Below are 22,076 nucleotides of genomic sequence, written 5' to 3' on the forward strand. Positions count from 1 at the left end.
GTGGCTCAGTCGGTTGAGCGACCTACTTGGGTTCAGGTTATGATCTCATGGTTTGTGAGTTCAAGCCCTGCATGCGGCTCTGTGCTGACAGCTTGGAGCCTGCTTGGGATTTTGCGTCTCCCTCTCTCTCTGCCCCTCCCCTACTCATGCTCTGTCTCTCTCTGAAAAATAAATAAAGAGGAAAAAAATTTTTTTAAAAAGTACATTTATCATGATAAGTTCTGGGGATATATAGAATTGAATTACTATATTGTACACCTGAAATGAATATAACACTGTACGTTAATTATACTGGAATTAAAATAAAAAAGATAATCAGTATTACATTTTGATACCTTTCATTCCTTTTTCCTATCTTTCTTTTCCTTCTTCTTCCAGAGAGCCCATGGATCTATGTGCACTGGGTATGTGCATAAAGGCATGCTTATACATGGCTCTGTCTCAGTTGTATAGTCTATAATTATAAAGGTAGGATTATACTGTAACTTTCTGCTTGTTGAAGTTTTTTTTGTCTTTTTTTTTTTTTTTTTTTTTTTTTAGAGAGAGAGAGAGCATGTGAGTGCAGGAGAGGGGCAGAGGGAGAGAAAGAGAAAATCTTAAACAGGCTCCACACTCAGCAGAGCCCAACTTGGAGCTCAATCCCATGACTCTGGGATCATGATCTGAGCCAAAAAATACCTTTCTAAAGTATTTTTAAGGGCACCTGGGTAGCTTGGTTGGTTAAGTGTCCGACTTCAGCTCAGGTCACGATCTCACGGTTCATGGGTTCGAGCCCCGCGTCAGGCTCTGTACTGACAGCTCAGAGCCTGGAGCCTGCTTCGGATTCGGTGCCTCCCTCTCAGCCCCTACCCCCCTCTCAAAAATAAACAAACATTTAAAAAATTAAAGTATTCTTAAATGGCCACTAAATGTTCTTCAAAAACATCCTCTACTAATTAGAATGGATGTGTATTCTGGCAGATGAAAATCCCATGAAGTTACTACTATCTTATTGTTGGAAACTTACGTTGTTTCTAGGTTTTTGCTCTCTGGTCATGACCAATTTGGTGCCTAAATCTTGTTTAGAGCGTTTGATTTTCTTAGAGCTAGCCCCTAGAAATAGCTGGGTCAGAGGATGTGGGAGTCTGAGAATTCACTGTTCTGTTTTCCGGGGTCTCATGGGCTGGAGAAAGCACACAGATCCACAAGCTCCCCTTTAAGTGTAGAGAGTTATGTTAAGTGTAGAGGTCGTAGAAGATACCCACTTCTGTCAGACAGAAGAAGAAATCATTTCACTTAGCAAACATTGGTAGAACCTTTTATCAATGGACCCGGATGAAACCTGAAGGCGTGTTTAGACTCAGACCTACACCAGGGCACATCTCATTGGTCCATATAACTCCCCCTTGGGAAGTGAGCCCGTTTCTGACTGCATTCCATTCTGCGATATCCACTCATCTCTTAGCACATTCAGCTGAGGCGCCTCTGCACAAGATTTATAATTTTGGTTATTTTTAATGTGTTAATGGAGAAGAGCGTGACTTCAGTATCTTTGGGGATGGACCCGATGCCTCCATTTTTTGACATAATTGTGAACCGATTATTCTGTGCAAACGAGCCTTGCAGATGATGGAGGCTAACTAACCAGTTAAAGTGGTCAAGGTTGGGTACACAAGGTCTGATGCTGAGAACAGGTTTTCCTGACTTCTTAATTATAATGGACCTATTGTGGCAAGTTGGCTTTTCCTCTGTTTATATTGACTGGGAAATTCCTTGAAAGCGAAAACATTTCTCCTGGGTTTACATGCGTGACTTAATCTCCCATTGCTCGTGGGAGACCCTGAGAAGAAAATGTTTTTTTACCCCATGTTTTGGAAAGTCTGACACCCATACTCCCTGAGTGGGCAAGCCTGCATAGAACACTTTTTCTGTGTCAGGCAGGCCCCTTCTGGGTGTTCAAGAGAGGCCCAGGCCTTGCCTTGAGGGGCTCACTCCATTGGGGGGGGACAGTGAACGCAGAGTGGGGCTCACTGCAGTGGGGGGACAGCGAACGCAGAGTGGGGCAGCTGCACGGCCTGATGTCTCAGGCTTTCATAGAAGGAAGCAGACGGTGACTGAGCACCAGGCCAAAAGGAATTTGAATCTGGACCCTCCTAATTCTTGGTTCTTCGCTTCTCTGATCCTCAGTGTCTGTCTGTGAAATGGGGACACTGGGGGTCTGAGGTTGTGATAAGATCTGGTGCCGGCTGCCCTTAGCACACGACAGCTGATGAGCCATCGTCACACGACAGCTGATGAGCCATCGTCACCTTTGTTACTATTACCTTCACCAGAGCTCGGCTGCTGCAGGTGGGGAAGGTGGGGGGTTCCGCTGGCAGAAGTAGTTATGACTCAAAATCAACAGAAATTGCTGACTAATTTGGGTAGGGCTAGCACCAGAGACGAAGGAGAACCAACGAGTGTGAGCGTCGCGATTGTCATCTGTCTCCAGGACCGAGCACCTGCTGCTGTGGTCGACCTTCCCAGGCCTCACGTCGTCGCCCCTAGCGGCCCTTCTTTGCCCCCGAGCGGATGGGAAGCCCGAGGCGAGAAGGGACCGCGGTGTGGGTTTTGCTCAGACCCGCCTGCAGCCTCGTCCCCCTCCCCCACGACTCCAGCTCCGTCTAGGAACCTAGGGTGGGGGCGGGGGAGGGTCGCGGAGGGTTGATTCCGAGTCACGTTTCCCGCATTTAAACTGTTTAAGATCATCAGTGCGGTTCCGCCCACCCCGCCCAAGACTTGTGCTCCTTTGGGGCGCCCAGGTGAGCGCCGGGGGGGTGGGGGGGGCTGCAGGTGACCACCGTGAGCAGAGCACCTCTGTTGCACGTTTGCTCCTGGACCCGACCCGTGCCCTCTCTCCGTAATTCTCCCCAGTTCCCCGTCCGAGACCCCAGGGCCAGATTCTCCCTCCGGCCCGGCGCGCCCACTGCCCACCTGGGGGCCCAGCTGCGGAGGTCCTGGAGCGCCAGCCCCGCCCGCCCGCGTGCCGGGGGCCCCGGGCGGGGGGGGGGGGAGGTGGGGGCCGGCTGAGGCCGGGGGCGGGGCCAGGCGGGGCGTCCGGGAGCGGGTGCGCCCGGCCCCGGGGCTAGTCCCGCCGCCTGAGCGGCCCGCACCTGCAGCCGTCCCTCAGTCCGCCGCCTCTGAGCCCGCGCGTAATGCTGCCGCTGCTGCTGCTGCTGGTGCTGGGACCCGGACTCGGGCTCGGCGCGGGTGAGTGAGTGAGGAGGGGGGGCCCCGGAGGACCCGGGAGCCCCGCCGCCCCGTCCCTCTGCAAACCCTCCGACCCATCAGCCTCTCCAGCGTCCCCGGAGCCCTACAGCCCCCAGCGCTCCTTCCTGGCCCCACTGCTGCTTTCCTTAGCAAGTTTCCAGGAACTCTGTCCCCCCTCTCCCCCCAAGCCCTGCCCCAGGGGCGCCCCCCAGTCCCCCGGCCTGGGGTCTGTGAACCGATCCTTCACTCCACCTGTCCCTGAGGTAGGACTCCCTGGGGGACGCCTGGGAGGAGCAGGGGAAGTACACAAGGTGGCTTTCTCACCTGCCCCTGGCCATCACCCTTGGGGAGGTCTCCTCGGCAGCTGACTATTTCTGGGGTGCACAGACACAGCCACTCACAGGAAAATACACAGACGCGCCACAAGCAGGGAGACAGGCGGGCACAGGACACCTTCAGCCTCACACATGCAGACACAGGCAAAGATACCTCGGAGGGAACACACACACACACACACACACACACACACACACACACACACTCACACATACCAGACAGCCCCACATAGACACACACACACACACTCTCTCTCTCTCTGTGTCTCTCTCTCTCAGGCCCACAGGACGCCTGGATAACCTTGGTGCTGTCGTGGGCAGACAGAGCAAACAGACCCCAGAATGACCTGCCTCACCTAAGTTGGCATGGAGGGAGTGTTTTCCTTGGTTCCAAACCCAGTGCTGGGCGTCTTCCCCATGTCTTGGTTCTGTGTAGGGCTGTGCCCAGGACCCTGAGATGCCAGAGTGTGGTCAGGTCAGGGCGGAGGACCTCTAGGGAGCACTTTTGGGTGTGGGGTTAGGACTGGGGCCCTGTTAGATATGCTGGGACTGGGAGTGTTCCAAGGGGCTTGCTGGATCCAGGGATCAGGGGACTTTTTCTGGAAGCCCACTTCGTGCCAGCAAGATCATCTGGACCTGTCTACAGCAGAGATCCGCCCTCAAAGAGCTCCCAGTCCAGAAGGGCCACTCCCATAGGCAGACAGCAGCCCAGCGTGGTGAGGACCCCTGTGGTCACCTGGGGACCAGGCAGATTATAGAAGGAGGTGACAGGTGAGCTGGGTGAGCATGGGGTGAGGGCATTTGCAGCGAGGGGGTGTATGTGATAGGAAGTTTGACTGGAGGAGAGGGTACTGGTGAGCGTGGTCCATGTGGGGGCGGTGAGACAGGACCGCTCCTGCAGGACCTCTGGGTCGTGGTGTGGCCCCGAGCTTTATCTGGAGGGTGGGGGGAGCCACAGGCAGAGGTGTGGGCAGCTGGGAGCAGCACCTGGCCAGTTCGACAAGAGCAAGCACTGATCACCCAGAGAGGAAGGCGAAATTTTGAACTAAACTCGTTTCTACCTTTTCTGTTTAACTCATCACTCTCCTCCTGCCCCAATAAATGTGGTAATTTTTTTTTTTCCACTGAGAAAAAACAACAGTGGGTTTAATTTTGGCCGGGACTCTTCACAAAAAGTCAGGGTGGGGCACCTGGGTGGCTCAGTCAGTTAGGCGTCCGACTCTTGGTTTCGGCTCAGGTCATGATCTCACAGTTTGTGAGTTCGAGCCCTGCATCGGGCTTTGTGCCAACAGTGCAGAGCCTGCTTGGGATCCTCTCTCTCCCTCTTTCTCTGCCTCTCCCCTGCTAGTGCTGTCTCTATCTCTCTCTAAATAAATAAACATTAAAAAAAAAAGTCAGGGTGATGAAAACTTGTTTCAGATGAAGAGTTGAGATGTTATGGGCAGGTGGAATGCACAGACCCTCTCTGGACCCTCAGTCCCTGAGCGGTGGAGAGCAGACGCCCAGGAGTCAGGCACAACCCGGCGGGGGTTACTGCCCTGGGCCTTGCCAGCCCTGGGAATCTCCTACCCTCAGTCTCCCAATCTGTAAATGTAAATCTGTAATGGCTGCCCACAAGACAAGGCCGCTGTGCTGTTGACAACAGGAGATGCCTGTAAATTGGGGAGCACAGTGCTCGATGGGAGGTGAGGTTTAAGGGATTGGTTTTGACCAAACGCCAGAGAGCAGACTCGTTGCTTCACCAGAAGGAGGAGGTGCTTTGCGATTCACGGATGCCCAGGTCACAGCGGGTTTGGGGGCCCCTGGCCCCAAGCCGTGGCCCCATTGATGCCCCTCGACTCTGTCACCCTGCCTGGCCTCCTTCCCTTGCTGTTATTGGTGAAGAAGAAGGTGTGGAGGTCATAAGCCTGGGCTGGAGCCCCCGGGTCAGATCAGGTTCCTGTTGACTGTGGGGGTCGTCCTTCCTACGCGGCTCTCCTGTTCCTCATTTGTGAAATGCAGGGCTGCGTGTCACAGCTGCATGGGGATCCAGAGAATGGCTGGGCACAGGCTGCAGGGCCTTCCAGTGTGGGAGCAAGCCACGCCTGGGCAGTGGAAATAAGGAGATGCAGAGGGCCCAGAGCCAGACTCTGGAGGGGACTGGTGGGGGAGGGAGGGCAGGGGAGACCCAGGGACAGCAAAGCACCTGCAGAGGAGCCCTCCTTGGTGGCAGGGACCCTGTTGAGTTCATCTCTGGTGCCCAGTGCCCGCACAGGCAACTGGGCAGATATCTGATGTGGGACTTGCGATCTGACTTCATCTGGAGTTGACTAGGGCGGGAGATTGGAAATCAGGACATTCCAGGAAGAGGGGCCAGCCTGTGCAAAGGCCCAGTGGTGTGCTCTTTCAGATACGGTGGCTCTGGAACTTGTTTTCTCTTTCATGGCTGCCTTGAAGATAGTAATAACAGAGCTTGTCATTTGCCACGTGTTTTACATGTGTGATGTCATCTCATTCTATGAAGCGAGGTCTCCTTGTCTCCCTGTTTTATAAATGAGAAAACCAAGGCACAGAGAGTTTGAGTACATTGGCCAAGGTCACACAGCTAGGAAGGAGGAGAGGCAGGATTCGAACCCAGTCATCCAAGCCCTTCTTGGACTAGTGCCCTTACTCAAGCCCTGCCTTGCAACTTCTGACCTTTGTTTCCCCCTAGCTTCCTGGAGGTCACATGTGCACCGGCGTGGGCTTCTAGAATTGGCAGGGACCATGAATTGTGTTGGCACCCGCAACCCCCTGTCCTACGTAAGCTACGGCTGCTACTGTGGCCTGGGTGGCCATGGCCAGCCCCGGGATGCCATCGACTGGTGAGTGCACGCTCCAGCCTGGGCTTAGAAGGTCCCCCACTCCCTGGGGTAGTTAAGGCCTATAAGGAAATACCCACAACTGAGGTTGCTGTTTGGACTAAGAAGATTCCAGCACATGGTACAGCCTTGCAGGAGGCTCAGGGCCTCCTGGGTAACATGGCCAATGAGGGCACACCTTGGTGTCGGCTGCCCCCCAGCCTGGCTGTGGGCTGATTACTTTGGTTGAAAAAAAAAAACCCATAAAGTTGATCCGACTTATTATGCACCAGGATCTGTCCTGAGAACCCCTCTCATCCTCACAACAACCCATTTCAGAGATGAGGACACTGAGGCAGGAGAGATGAAGTAACTTGTCTGGGGCCACATAGAGGGCGAGGGGTGGGGGCTGGGATCTGAACCCAGGCAGTGTGGCTGGATTTGTGCCCCTAATCACTGCGCTCTGCTACCATGTGAGAAGTGCCTGTTCTGTGCAAGGCTGTGGGTTTAGATCTTTCCAGACTGGCTTTCATTTATCCTGGTCATCCTTGGAGGCGGGCAGGCGGGCCGTCCCCGGAGGCTCAGGGAGGCACAGCCACCCGTCCATTTCCACACAGCTAGTAGGTGGCAGAGGGCAGAATTTGACCGTCTCTTCCCTGGCTTAGAGGATTTGATTGTCAAGGACAGCTTTTGGCTCCTCCCTGCCCTTCCGCGGCTCCTGCTGCCGGCCCTGCCCTCCCGTGCGCGGTTGTCTGCTTTCTCCAAGCCCTCCAAGTGCAGCCCAGGCACTGCCCCCTTTGGGAAGACTTCCCCGAAGGCTGGCTGGGCCTCGCATACCCATTCTGGCCTCTGGCTCCCAGAATCCCCATCCCTTTCCCCCCACTTTCCAGCACTTCTCACCAAGCACGTGGGGTCTGGTGGCTTGTTTCTCCCCCACCAGCCTGGGGGCTCCTTGAGGGCGGAGCGGAATCTGGCCGACCTCTCCCTGCAGGACCCCACCGAGGGCTCCACAGAGCGACTCCACTGGCGGCTGGAGGGAGACAATACCAGTGAATGAAGGAAGGAAGGACAGGGTTAGGGACATTTGTGGATGTTTCTCAGAATTTCACAACAGCCAGTTATTATTATTATCACTGAGATCCTCTTATGCAGCAGGCCATGGCTGGACACGGGGGACACTGTGCAGAATGGAGCAGAAATGGTCTTGTCCCCATAGAGCTCTGGGGCTCTGGCCATTGAGGAGGACAGAAGCTGATCAGTCTTCTCCAGAAAGTGAGGGTCTCATTGTAAACCTGCCCTGAAGGGAAGGACCTAGTTTTATGAGAGGGTGTAACCAGGGCGCTGTTATAGACTGGGGAGGCCAGGGGCTGGATGACATCCTGGGATGGGAGCAGTTCTTGGGCTGAGACCTGAGGGAGGAAGGATGGGCGGGAAGCTGCCCCAGGCAGAGGGCAGGTCACGTGCAAAGTCAGGAGGCACGCGGGGCTTGGCTCACTCCCAGCACCGAGAGGCAGCGGGTGTGGCTGGAGCTCAGAGACACAGAGTGAGACAGGCAGGGGCCAGGGGACCGTGCCAGGGCGCCCCACACTGGGGTCAGCAGAATCGTTTCCCGGGGGGGGGGGGATTCTCGGGGACAAAGCTCGGCCCAGAAGATGCTGACCCCCTGAGAGACTTCGCTTACCCGGGAGGATGGCCGAGAGGGCATCCCCGCCTCTACCCACCTGCTGGCCTGCCCGTCTGCCACCCACAGGTGCTGTCATCGGCACGACTGCTGCTACACGCGTGCCGAGCAGGCCGGATGCAGCCCTAAGATGGAGCGGTACTCGTGGCAGTGCGTCAATCAGAGCATCGTGTGTGGTGAGTCCCCAGCGCCACCCGCACCCGCTTCCGCGAGTGGCCCCGGGCGTCCCGGCTGCAATAGCTCACCCCAGCTTCCGACGGTCGACACCACCCCCTGGGGGGATTTACTACAAGCGATCTTCAACACGGAGCGCTGACAAAAACAAAGAGGGGCACGCGGGTGGCTCAGTCGGTTAAATGTACAGCTTCTGCCTAGCGCATGATCTCGCGGTTGGTGAGTTCGAGCCCCGCGTGGGGCTCTGGGCTGACCGCTCGGAGCCCAGGGCCTGCTTCGGATTCTGGGTCTCCTTCTCTCTCTGCCCGTCCCCCACTCGTGCTCTGTCTCTATCAAAAATAAATAAACGTACCAAAAAAAAAAATGCAAACAAAGAAACCTATTTCTTTGTTGTCTGGACCAAAGCTAAAAGAGATATCACTAGGTACCTCCAGCCTCCATGCCCATCCGATGGGGCCTGGGTAAAGAAACCCATGAGGTATTCTTACTGCGGGAGACGACTGTAGCGAGCGGAGGAACAAACCACAGAATGATATGTCCAGGAAAGCACCATTTCTGTTAAAAAAAAAAAAAAAAAGCAGCAGCAGCTTGCAAACTAGTAGCCTACTTGCTTTCCGTGGCTACGTGTAGACACTTGCAGAGCTCAGAAAAAGGTATGTAAAGATACACTGCATGACGGGATAGGCTGGGGGCGGCGGTGGCAGAAGGCAGTTTCACATTCCTGTAGTTTCCTTCCTCCCTCCCCCCCAAAGAGAATGTCTTCATGAATTACTGGTGAATCACAGCTTAAAAAGAAAAGGAATAGGGGTACCTGGGTGGCTCAGTCGGTTGAGCGTCCGTCTTGGGCTCAGGTCATGATTGCGCAGTTTGTGGGTTCAAGCCCGCGTAGGGCTTTGCACTGAGAGCACGGAGCCTGCTTCGGATCCTCTGTCTCCCTCTCTCTCTGCCCCTCCCCTGCATGTACTCTCTCTCTCTCTCACACAAATAAACATTTAAAAAAAAAATGCTCTTTGAAAGAAAAAAGAAAAGGAAAGGCATACACAGCCTGAACCGTTGAAGGGTAAAGTGCCTGATCGCTGCAAATTACCCTGACCGGCATTGAAACAAAACACAATAAAAAGGTGGACAGACAGAGGGGTGGGTGGACAGACGGAGGGGTAACAGGTGAAACAAAATGTCAATGGTAGCCTCTACGAGGTAGGTATGCAGATGTTCTCTGAACAGTTCTTTCAGCTTTTTTTCTGGGTTTGAGATTTTCTACAACAAAATGTTAGGAAGCAAAAGCAAATGAAAGCAAAGAGCTTAGTGAGAGGGGCCCACGCCTCCCTTTCCTCACCTCCCAGCCCCAGTGGGTGAGTCTCAAGATGCAGGCGAGCTCCACCTTGGTGTGGTTTGATGACCCCCCTATGCCATAGCTCTGAGACTCTGGCCTCAAATGTCCTGTGCTAGGAGGACCAGAGGCTATGGGTTCTTTCCTTGTGAAACGAGGGTGGGGGTGGGGCGGGGAGTAGAACTTCGACTGACTTTGTAGTGTGAGTGCTCATGTCACTGGCCCTTCCTCCCTAAGGCTGAACCGGCGAAACAAGTCTGTGTTCTACAGACATCTACCACTCACCATTTGGGGACCCTGGGAAAACCCTTTCCTCTCTCTGGAACACTGTGGGCTCCCCTCTCAAAATAGGGATAACGGTATCGCAGTTTGGTGTCCCGTGGGCTACGTTTATCCTGCAAACATCTTGCCTCACCTGCACAATGTTTGGAACAGTTTGAGCCAGTATTTAAAAAATCAGGGGTGCCTGGGTGGCTCAGTTGGTTGAGCGTCCTACTTCGGCTCAGGTCATCATCTCACGGTTTGTGGGTTCGAGCCCCGCCTCGGGCTCTGTGCTGACAGCGGAGCCTGGAGCCTGCTTCGGATTTTGTGTCTCCCTCTCTCTCTCTGCCCCTCCCCTGCCTGTGCTTTTTCTCTCTCTCTCTCAAAAAAAAAATAAATACACATTAAAAAAATTTTTTTTTTATTAATAAAGTAGGCTTCACACCCGGCATGGAGCCCAAAGTGGGGCTTGAACTCATTATCCTGAGATCAGGACCTAGGCTAAAATCAAGAGTTGGATGCTTCACTGACTGAGCCACCCAAGTGCCCCCTCTTTCAATTCTCTTGATTTTTCTAACTTTGTGGAGGAGAAGTTCTCAGTTCATTGCTACTTTAGCTTTCACATCCCTGGAATATTTGCTGACTTTTTTTTTTTTTTAAATGTTTATTTATTTATTTTGAGAGAGAGAGAGAGAAAGAGAAAAATCCCAAGCAGGCTCGTGCTGCCAGTGCAAAGCCTAACGTGGGACTCAAACCTACGGACCATGAGATCATGACCTGAGCTGAAATCAAGAGTCGGATGCTTAATCACTGAGCCACCCAGGTGTCCTACTTTTTTTTTTTTTTTTAACAGAACAGGCTTCTGGCTTATATCCAAGAACACCAGTTCATCAATTTAATTCTGGCTTGAAAAAAAATTCTTCCTATCTACCCATCCATTTATCTACTTATCTTTACCTCAAGCGGCATGCATTTAATGAGGATAATTGTAACAGAATCTATCCTAACCTTACTGTACATTTTATAGGCCCAGCCACTTCTGAAATTAAAAGAACAATAAAACAGCAGTTAAAAATGTTAAGTGTCCCTCAGGGCAATCTTACTGTTTTTTTTTGTTTGTTTGTTTGTTTGTTTTTTATATTTTTTTTTCAACGTTTTTATTTATTTTTGGGACAGAGAGAGACAGAGCATGAATTGGGGAGGGGCAGAGAGAGAGGGAGACACAGAATCAGAAACAGGCTCCAGGCTCTGAGCCATCAGCCCAGAGCCCGACGCGGGGCTCGAACTCACGGACCGCGAGATCGTGACCTGGCTGAAGTCGGACGCCCAACCGACTGCGCCACCCAGGCGCCCCATGTTTGTTTGTTTTTTAAACAAAGCAGTAAGAAAAGAACTGGGGCATTTATTTTTAAGATTACCTTCTGATGGATGGATGATATTTTCAATTTACAGCTTCCTTTCAGTTAAAAAGTGGAATCCATTTTATTTTATTTAAAAAAATTTTTTTAATGTCTATTTATTTTTGAGAGAGACAGAGAAAGAGACAGCATGAGCAGGGGAGAGGCAGAGAGAGTGGGAGACCCAGAATCCCAAGCAGGCTCCAGGCTCAGAGCTGTCAGCACAGAGTCCGACGAAGGGCTCGAACCCACAAACCGTGAGATCATGACCTGAGCCAAAGTTGGCCGCTTAACCGACTGAGCCACCCAGGTGCCCCTAGGTTCACCCATGTTGTAGCAGGCAGCTAAAACTCCTTCCTTTTGACGGATGAGTAACACTCTGTTTGTAGGGATCAACCACATTCTGTTTATCCATTCATCTGTTGGTGGACATTGGGTTCTTCACACCTTCTGAGTACTGGGAATAGTGCTACTCCGAACATTCGTGAACAAGTATTTGTTTCAGTGCCTGCTTTTATTTCTTTGGGGTACATCACTGCCAGGGGGATTAACTGGGTCATCTGGTAATTCTCTGTTTTACTTTTCGAGGAGCCACTCAACTTTTCTACAGCAGCCACACCACATCACATTCTCACTCAGCCGTGTCTGAGGGGTCCAGTTTTTCCACCGCGTTCTCAACGCTTGTTATTTTCATGGTGTTTTGTTTGTTTGTAGTGGGGGTGATGTGTGTGCCTCAGTGATTCTGGTGTGCATTTCCCTAATGGCTAGTGCTGTTGAGCGTCTTTTCATGTGCTTGTTTGGCCGTTTTTATATTTTCTTTGGAGAAATGTCTATTCAAGTCTTTTGCTCATTTTATCCATTCATTCATTGATTCATTCATTCATTCTTAAAGTTTCTCCTTTTAAGTAATCTCTACACCCAACATGTGGCTTGAACTCGCAACCCCCAAGATGGAGAATTGCGTGCTGTACCAACTGAGCCACCAGGCTCCCCTTAGCTCATTTTTTTTTAATGTGTGCTTTATTTAAAAGATTTTTTTTTAAGTTTGTTTATTTACTTTTAGAGAGAGAGGGATGTAGAGAGAGAGACAGAGAGAGAGAGAATCCCAAGGAGGCTCCATGCTCGTCAGCACAGGGCCCAACTCGGGGCTCAAACTCACAAACTTTGAGATCACGACCTGAGTTGAAATCAAGAGTTAGGTGCCTTAAAAAAATTTTTTTTAAGTTTATTTATTTTGAGAGAGAGAGAGAGCAGGGGAGGGGCAGAGAGAGTAGGAGAGAGAGAGAATCCTAAGCAGGCTCCGCACTGTCAGCACGGAGCCTAATGTGGGGGTTGAACTCACGAACCATGAGATCATGAGCTGAGCCAAAACTAAGAGTCGGACATGTAATGGACTGAGCCACCCAGGTGCCCCATCCCCTTTGCTCATTTTTAATTGTGTTGTTTTTATTGTTGAGTTATAGGAGTTTTTTATATATTGTTGGTCCTGGATTCTTATCAGATACGTGATTTGCAAATGTTTTCTCCCAGGTTGTAGGTTCTCTTTGCATTTTATCAATAACATCTTGAATGCACAAAAGTTTTAATTTTGGTCAAGTCCAGTTTATCTATTTTGTCTTTGGTTCATCAGGCTTTTGGTGTCCTAAGAATCCACTGCCAGATCCTACGTCATGAAGACTTACCCCTCTTTTCTTCTGATAGTTTTATAATTTGAACTCTTACATCTAGGTCATCGATCCACTTTGAGTTCATGTTTGTATATGGTGTGAGGTAGGGGTCCAACGTCATCCTTTTGCCTGTGGGCATCCAGTTGTCCTGGCACCATTTGTTGAAGAGATTCATCTTTCTCCATTAAAGAGTCTTGGGACCCTTGTTGAAAATCACGTGGCCCTAGATGGATACCTCCCTGAACTTCCATTCCCTTACCTGGAAGATGGGTGTTGTACAGATGAAAAAGGGGCTTATAACATGAGAAACAGATCCGATGGGGGTTGTTATTCTCTCTCCTCCCTTCTCCAGCTGTCCTCCTGATCTGAACCTCTCTCTGACCCCTGCCACCTCCACCAGAGAAAACAGAGGCTCTGGCATGACTCTCCATTAAGCCCGCAGCTTCTGTGCTGCAGGGAGGAAACCGTCAGAGCGGTTACCCGAAGGGCTGGTCTTAGATATTCATGGGCTCCCAGCTGTATCTCCCTAGCATGAATCAGCATTTGGCACAGAGCAAAGCTGAATTAGTATGGAGACATGGTATCAGTTTTTAGGAGCCGAGAGTGCCTCAGACATCCTCTCCTTCAATCCTCTTACTTAGAGTTGGGGAAGCTGAATGAAGGTCAGGGAAAGAAGTGTCTCACCTAATGTGGTGGTCACGTGTCTACTCCCAGGCACATCCCCTGTCCCCCTCCCATTGTGAGCAGAGAGAGGAGGTGAAATCGGGCTTGCCTGGGAAAGCTGTTAAAGATCTCTGCCTTCTCTCTCCGACCTGCATGTTTCCCTTGCCCCTAATCCTATGAAAGTGGTGTCTATAAAATATTTATTGGTGTGTCTGCTGGTGAAGCCCATGGCTGTTTACAGACCTGTCCTCCCTGAACCAAACGAAAAGAACCAAAATATCTGTTCTGCATTTTAGGGGGGCTAAAAATATTCTCTTATTCTGTTTGGAGATATTCCGAACATAGCTGTTTACCTAATTACAGGTGTTGCCCATTTTCCATTTATGGGCCTGGCTTCAGTATATTAACATTTTTTTAAGCCTGTAATAATATTTACTGGCAGGCCTTTATTTTAAACTTAATCCTTGGGGGCTGCTTTTCCTTTTAAGTTTTTGTTATTCCTGTTTTTAAAACATGTTTATTTATTTTGAGGGAGAGAGAGAGACAGCATGGGCGGGGGGGGGGGGAGGGGGGTGCAGAGAGAGAGATGGAGAGACAGAATCCCAAGCAGGCTTTGTGCTGTCAGTGCAGAGCCTGGTGCGGGGCTTGCTCCCCCGAACCGTGAAATTATGACTTGAGCTGAAATCAAGAGTCAGACGCTTAACTGGCTGAGCCACATGGGCACTCCCAAGTTTTTATTATTCTTGGATAACCTGATGCTGTTGCTTTCCTAAGGCCATGGAGCAGTGAGGCCAAGTCTTGCTTTTGAGAGGAACTTTCTTGCTCAGGGAAAAGGGTGATAGCATTAGGCAGGTACAGGCATGGGGTCAGCCGATCCTGGGCTGGAATCCGGGTCCCCCCTCTGCTTAGTGCTGTGACTTTGGACAAGTTACTGAATCCCTTTGAGCTCCTCTTTCCTCAGCTGTAAAATGAGGATAATAAAATTTAGGTGCTGGGCTTGGATGAGAATTGGAAACGGCGTATGGCTTTGCTATTGTTCTCCCAACAGATGGTAAGAATCTGCTCTGTGCCCGGCTTCATGCTAGGCTTTGAGCGGGAAGGAGAAGCAGGAAGCTATAGTCTAAGAGGAGGAGAGGGAAATCGTGTCTGTGCTAATTGCTATTGTAAGTGCTGTGTTGGAAAGTTAAGGCAGGAGAAGTATCATACCTGCTACGAGGTGGATGAACCTCGAAAAAGTCATGCTACGAGAAAGGAGCCAGACGCAAAAGGTCACCTAATGTGTGATTCCACTTATGTGAAAGGTCCAGGATAGGGATAGAGACAGAAAGCAGATTCGTGGTTGGCAGGACAGACTGCTGGGACTCAGGCAAGGGATCATGGGGAGTGACTTCTAAATGGGAGTGACTTCTAAATGGGGTTTCTTCTGGAAGTGATAGAAATGTTTCGGATCTAGATAGAAGTGATGACTGCGCGATGTTGTGAATGAACTAAATTCCACTGACTTGTGCACTGGAAAATGGTAAATATTGTTATGGGAATATTGCCTCAATAAAAAATGCAGCAGAGCAGGTGGGGGACACTCTTTTCTTTTTAAATTGTATTGTTTGTTTGTTTGTTTATGAGAGAGTGCAAGCAGGGGAGAGGGGCAGAGGCAGAGAGAGAGACGACAGGGAGGAAGAGAGAGAGAGAATCCCTAGCAGGTTCCACCCTCAGTGTGAAGCCAGATGCAGGGCTCAATCCTGTGACCCTGGCATCATGACCCTAGCCAAAACCAAGAGTTGGACATTCAACCGACTGAGCCACCCAAGCGCCCCAGGGATACTCTTTTAGACCCTGGGTGCAGTTGTGCAGATAAATACCTTTAATCAAGTTCTCACAGCAGGGCCTGGGAAGATGATTTCCAGAGAGTGCCTGCCTTCTGCCTCCTGTCATCCTGTCCCTCCCTCCTGGTGCAGCCAAGCCTTCTGGCTCTCATGCTTCACCTTGCGATGGTCTCCGAGGAACATTTTACTTTAATTTTTTTCTTAAAGGAAGGAAGTTCTTTTTTTTTTTTTAATGTTTTTTAAAAAAATGTTTATTTTATTTTTGATTGAGAGAGAGACAGCATGAACAGGGAAGGGGCAGAGAGAGAGGGAGACACAGAATCCGAAGCAGGCTCCAGGCTCTGAGCTGTCAGCACAGAACCCGACGAGGGCTCACACTCATGAACTGCGAGATCATGATCTGAGCTGAAGTTGAACGCTTAACCGACTGAGCCACCCAGGCGCTCCTAATGTTTTTTTATTTAATTATTTGCTTCAGAGAGAGAGAGAGCACAAGTTAGGGTGGGGCAGAGAGAGGAGGACAGAGGATCCAAACAAAGCAGGCTCTGCGCTGACAGCAGGGAGCTCATGTGGGGCTTGAACTCATGAACTGAGAGATGGCGACTGAGCCCTAGGTTGGATGCTCAAACGGCTGAGCCCCCAGGCTCCCCTCCAAGGAACACTTTAAGAACGGATCCTTAAGGAGGTCAGCTGCAGCTTACTGAGTGCCTGCTGTATGCTCTGTATTTTACACGTTGGGTAAAATGACCTGTTGTGTGTTTTCTCACTCTCCCAGAAGCCCTTAGAAGTAGGTATTATTAGTATGCTCACGTTGGCCTGAGGAAACATCTGGAAGGGGTGAAATGATGTGTCTGAAGGCACAGAGCTGCTACATCCGCGGCTGAGCCGGTTAACTCCAAAGCTGGTGCCTCACGGTGCCTCTGGAAGGAAATTTGGAAGGATTTAATGGCGGGTGGGTTTTATATTTACATCTATGTGAATAACTAAAAGCTAGCACTAAAAGGCCACGGGTGACATGGTTGGGGGGGGGGATTTCCAAAGCTGTTTCAGGCATTATACCTTCTAGATTAGTAAGATACCACTTGAAGATCACCAAATCATTCTAGTCCCAGGTCGGGAATCTCTAGTGGGAGGGTCACCAAGGTAGAAGGAGACTTTGGGTGGCTGCCTCTGTGCCAGGCAGGTCCTGGGCTGGTGGGGACAGATGGACACTCCAGAAGGAGCATGTGGAAGTGATGTGGAGAAAGAAGGCAGAGATATGCGGGTGGAGCCAACGTTGACCGAGTGTACGTCCTGTGCCAAGCCCTTCTGGGTGCTTTCTGTGGGAGTTGTCACTCAGGCTTCCCGGGAGCCCTGCCAAGTGGGTATGCCCCTGGTTTTCCAGGAGGATTTGGCTCCGAAAGCTTAGGCAAGATCACACAACCAAGAAGTAGCAGAGCAGGTACCCCAGAAAAAGCTCTAGATGGTTCCCGGGCACCTACCTACTGCTTATCAGAATGGATCCTCAGATGAAGGGGTATGCAAATATATATACTATATATACTATATATATAGTACTATATAGTATATATATTCATATAAAATGTTTTGGGGGAGAGACACAGAGAGGCAGAGAGAGCCTCAAGCAGGCTGCACACCCCAGTGTGGACCCCGACGTGAGGTCGATCTCACGAACTGTGAGATCATGACCTGCCTGAGCCGAGATCAAGAGTCGGACGCTTCACCGACTGAGCCGCCCAAGGCTCCCCAAAGCGGTGTAATATTGATGCGGAAGAGAAGCCAAAAGGTCGCACGGACTTTGAACTTTGCATCTGAAAACGCTTCCCTGGCCACTTCGATTTCCTTTTCTGTAAAATGGGTTGGACGCCACTTCCCTCCGGAAGCTGCCATGACGGAGATCACGCGGTGACTTGTCCCGTGTCGCATAGATGCGACGTATGACGCTTCCCGCCTCCAGCGTCGTTGGCTTCCCTAGTGCCTGTTCTCGAGTCTCTGCCACCGCCTGCTCTAACTCAGTCTCCCCACTTCTTCCAGGACCCGCGGAGAACGAATGCCAAGAAATCTTGTGCAGGTGCGACCAGGAGATCGCTAACTGCTTAGCCCAGACTGAGTACAACCTAAAGTACTTACTGTACCCGCGTTTCTTGTGTGAGACAGACTCGCCCAGGTGTGACTGACCAGCCTGACGTGGAATGTTCTTTTGCACGAGGAAATAAAACTCTTTTTCACTCATCAGCAGCTGCCTTCAGTTCTTGGCAGGAGGGAACGGAGGCTGAGTGTGAAGGCTGCAACCCTTGTTTGCTTTCTCTCCCGGAACTTGGGCCGGAGCCTGTGTGGTTTCCAGTTGAAGGTCAAAAGTCCCATGCTTATTTTATACAAACCACAACCGTGCTTGTGGCTGTATTGGGTTTGGTGCCATTTTTGAGGCTCGCCCTTTATACGAAAAGGGCTGAACTCGGTCTTCTAACCTGCTCCCGATGGCGGGTGGTCAAACGTGAAGGAACACCCACCGTGTGCCTGGCCTGGCTCTGGGTTTCCGGACGAGGCCCTAAACAAGGTGCTCGCTCTTGGGAAGATCTAGTCTAGGAGTTAGGAGCTTAAGAAAGAATATTCTTTCCCATCCCTCTCTGCCTAATGGTTGAACTTCCTGATTACAGAAGTGGTATATAGTCAGTGTTTACAAAGATAAAGGAAAACAAAGACAAATATAAAGGAGGGGAGAAAAATCACTTCCACGATCCAGAAAAACCACTTGTGGCATTTCTGTGTGCTACTGTCATTGTTTTCTGTAATGTTCAAAAATGCAGTTGAGGCCATCACATGGGATTTTTCTAAGTTTTTCCCCAGGTCATTAAAAAACCTTTGATAACTTCATTTTTAAAAACGTTTTATTTATGAGAGAGAGAGAGAATCCGAAGCAGGCTCCAGACTCCAAGCTGTCAGCACAGAGCCCGACGCAGAGCTCGGACCCACAAACTGTGAGATCATGACCTGAGCCAAAGTCGGACGCTCAATCGACTCGAGTCACCTAGGCACCCCCAGAATTTCATTTTAAATGGTTACCTACTGTTTTATAGGTTGCCGACTTTGGGGTACTGGTGATATTTCCAGTTTTGATCGATTGTTGATGTGATGAGGATGCTTGTGAATCTTTGCCACACCCCCCCACCCATGTTTTGATTGTTCCTTAACCCAGAGTAGGAGCCGAGGGCAGGCGGCCCCAGCACGGGAAACTCTGGCCTGAAGATTATTTTAAGCTGAAGCAACAGAGACCCTGTAGGCTCAACAAGAACCCCCTGCCCCTCCCTTAACTACCTCGAAGCATCTAAATTGGGGTCTGTCCTAGAATAAGGGTTATTACCAGAGATAAATTTTATCTGAATGGCCCATCTGTATGGCAGGGCAAACATCTCATTACCAGACATCAACTCTTCTTGCCCTGTGAAAGGCATGCCTTCCCTTTGAAGTCCCACACCCCTACCCCCTTCTCCTTAGTTCAGAATGGACATAAAGGCCTCGTTTTGCCCGTCTTTGGAATATCCATGCCCGTGTGGCTCCCCCGTATGTACCAAGTTAAATTTGATTCTCTGTCTCCTATGAATCTGATTCTTACTCGACCTGGAAGGACCCTGAATGGGATCAGGAATTCTTGCTCCCTGACAGCAGATCTGCAGAAGTGGAGTGTTTGCATTAAAGGGTCTGAATGTTTTTGACCAACGCCTCCTTCTGATGTACCCAACCCGCTATGATCGAGCGGGTCTGAGGGAGGAGGCGGCCGGTGGCCCTTGCCCTGACTGTACCTGTCTCTGCTCTGGCAATAAGAAGCCGGAGTCTGGCCCAGTCTGCTTGCTCTAGGCCAGTCTTTGCCCCTCCTCCTTCGCAGGGCATATGTGGCTATTACACACTCATCTTCGGAGCAGGATGTGGGGAGCAGGTGGGGACAGCGTGAGGCCACAGGGTGCAGGTGGGGGCACTGGACCGGCAGCGTGGCCTGGGCCCAGCTCCACCAATGCCAGCCAGCCTCCACGTGCTCATCTGGACAGGAGAACGGTGGCTCAGCCAGGCACCAGACCAGCGATGTCAAATACTGTGCGGTGTCTCCAGACCTGTCGCTGTCCGTGAAACACGCAAAGTCAGGCAGCCCTGGGGCCTGACAAGCAAACGCAGGAGGTAAAAAACACTGTCCCTCCTTTCACTTAAGACACCTTGGGGTGGCTCCCTGGTTCCATGTTCACAGCAGGCTGGGGGATTTAAGCGTGACTAGTAGGTTGGTCAGGCAATGCAGATTTTGTGCATAGTTTCTAAGCAATTTTTTCTCTATATAGAATTAAAAAGATTTTTTTTTTTTAAGTTTACTTATTTTGAGAAGGGGCGGGGGAGAAAGAGACAGAGAGAGAGTGAGAGGGAATCCCAAGTAGGCTCCACTCTGTCAGCCCACGTGGGGCTCAAACTCGAACCGTGGGATCATGACCTGAGCTGAAGTCGGACGCTTAGCCGACTGAGGCACCCAGGCGCCCCTGAAATGTTTTTTAATGTTTATTTGGGGGGGGGCAGAGAGAATCCCAAGCAGGCTCCCCGCTATCAGTGCAGAGCCCCACGCGGGGCTTGAATTCACAACCTACGAGATCACGACCTGAGCCAAAATCAAGAGTCGGACGCTCAACCAACTTGAGCCACCCAGGCGCCCCTATAGAACTTTTATCTATACAAAAATCTTTATTTTACTTTCAAGTGATTGCTTCAAACTTTCAGATGCAAAGTTTGAGTGAAATCTTCAAAGATCAAAGGAGTAACGAGTGGTTCACAGAGTCACAAAACTTACCTCTGGGGCCAATCTTCAGACGCTCAAATTCACACTTGATGTCTTCATACCAGAAAGAAATAAGGGCCCTGCCTCATCTTATTCATATTTACAACTACAGCACTTGGTGTAATTATACCTTGCTGTTTTATACATCAGAACAGGACAATAAGAGAATACAGTGTGAGGTCAAAGTACAAAATGTTTCCTTGAACATAAGGGCTCTCCTGGATTTTACAGATTAAATTCCTGAAAACCAACCATATAAACCCCCACACAGTAATTTTAAGTGGCACTGAGGCAGCGCGGCCTGATGAGAATGACCCTCCATTACTGCCTGACTTCGTCCTCGACACCCCCTGGGAGTTAGGGATCCAAAGTTGCAGTGATTAAATGCAGAGAACACTGACGACAGTCTGACCACCACTCTGTCTCGAACCCTTTTAGAGGCTTCCATCTGAAAAACCTACCACCTCTTTAATAATACAGAATCATCCATCGGATTTGGGCTTTTCCTCTGTATTTTTTATGCGCAACTGTCTGTGCCTATGACAAAATCTTTTCCCGTTTTCCTAAATTTGATTCAGAGGACAGGCCTGGCCCCAGCAAGCCTGGTCTCAGGCGCAGCCTTGTGTTGCCAACTCGCCCTGGGAGCCTCTGTCCGTCACTGAGGTCAGGGCAAGCGGGACTGCTGACCCAGCAGCCTTCTGAAGTCGCCAGACTGCATCCTCTGGGGACCCCGAGTCCCTGACAGCCCCGGTGGACGGGGCCTCCCAAGTCCCTGTGAGGAGGGCGGCTGGGGGGAGAGGTGCTGTCGTCGTGTCAGCCAAGCTCTGGGATGTCAGTCCCCGCTGCCACGATGCCGCAGGCAGAGGGACAGAGGACCTGGTTGTAGCCTCTGACAAAGCAGCACCTTGTTCGCGGGGCGGAGAAACAGGAAGTCCACTCCCCCCGCCCCCTACTCGAGCATCGGTGCGCACATGTCGAGGAGGCTGGAAGAATCCTTCAGAGCCTGGGCACCGCCAGTCACAACACCTGGGTTTCCAGCCGTCGGACTTCCTTGACCACAAGATCGATATTAATAATTGGGTTGAAGTACAGGGCCCAGTAAAATAGACAGTTGCAGACAAACTGAGGAATGAGGGGCCAGAACATGGCCACAAAAAGCCCCTGCGTCGATACTTTCCAAAAATGGCTCCACATCCTCTGAGGCACAGTCCTGTAAAAAGAAGAGAAGCCTCTGAGAGGTGGACTCGTGACAGGGTCCCTCGTGACGACGCCCAAGTGCTCGGACGCCGGGCCTTTATCCTGATGCACAGCCTGGCTGCCTGTGCTGCGCTGACCTTGCTTCCTCTCCCCTGGGGCCTGAGACGCACCTCTGCCTGACCGACCCATCTTCCACCCCCAGGAGGCAGCCCCACACCAGGTGAGGGCCCCCCAGCACAGCCCCACCTGCTTCATCGCTGTGTCGCACTTGTATGTATCTCACAGACACGGTTTCTCTGCGAGGCTGTAGGCCGTCAGGGTCCAGACTGTCTTCTCTTTTTGTTTTTTGTTTTAATGTTTATTTATGTTTGAGAGAGAGAAAGAGCACAAGCGGAGGAGGAGCAGAGAGAGAGGGAGACACGGGATCCGAAGCAGGCTCTGAGCTGTCCGCACAGAGTCTGACACGGGGCTCAAAACCATGAGCCGTGAGACCATGACCCGAGCCGAAGTCAGACGCTTAACTGTCTGAGCCACCTAGGTGCCCCCAGACTGTCTTCTTTACCAAAACATCTGCAGTGCCCAGCAGAGAGCCCGGGACAGAGCGGGGGCTCAACTAACTGTGCATGAATGAACCAATAGGAGATTCTTGTCAGGTTTTTGGAACTGTTTATAGGGCTGTTACTGACTGACG

General features: G+C 51.0%; 2 protein-coding genes across 5 annotated transcripts in view; one reads left to right on the plus strand and one right to left on the minus strand.

Annotated features, from left to right (window-relative positions):
- The first annotated feature begins 3,165 nt into the window (after positions 1-3,165).
- LOC124517707 (group 10 secretory phospholipase A2-like) lies at positions 3,166-17,575 on the plus strand. Its single transcript, XM_047087143.1, has 4 exons — positions 3,166-3,228; positions 6,256-6,406; positions 8,133-8,239; positions 17,413-17,575. Exons 1-4 carry the CDS (start codon positions 3,174-3,176, stop codon positions 17,553-17,555), a joined length of 456 nt encoding a protein of 151 aa, XP_046943099.1. The 5' UTR covers positions 3,166-3,173; the 3' UTR covers positions 17,556-17,575.
- Positions 17,576-20,074: 2,499 nt separating this feature from the next.
- BFAR (bifunctional apoptosis regulator) overlaps positions 20,075-22,076 on the minus strand; it is a 33,823-nt gene continuing 31,821 nt past the window's right edge. For all 4 annotated transcript variants that reach the window (XM_047087446.1, XM_047087444.1, XM_047087445.1 and 1 more), the window contains one exon: positions 20,075-21,398. In XM_047087446.1, the coding sequence (XP_046943402.1) occupies positions 21,206-21,398 (193 nt within the window). In that variant the 3' untranslated portion in view covers positions 20,075-21,205. The remainder of the gene's footprint in view (positions 21,399-22,076) is intronic.

Source organism: Lynx rufus, unplaced genomic scaffold, assembly GCF_022079265.1.
Source record: "Lynx rufus isolate CCGP_SWC_20201006 ecotype Redwood Valley unplaced genomic scaffold, mLynRuf1.p SCAF_23, whole genome shotgun sequence".
NCBI classification, from domain to species: Eukaryota; Metazoa; Chordata; class Mammalia; order Carnivora; family Felidae; genus Lynx; species Lynx rufus.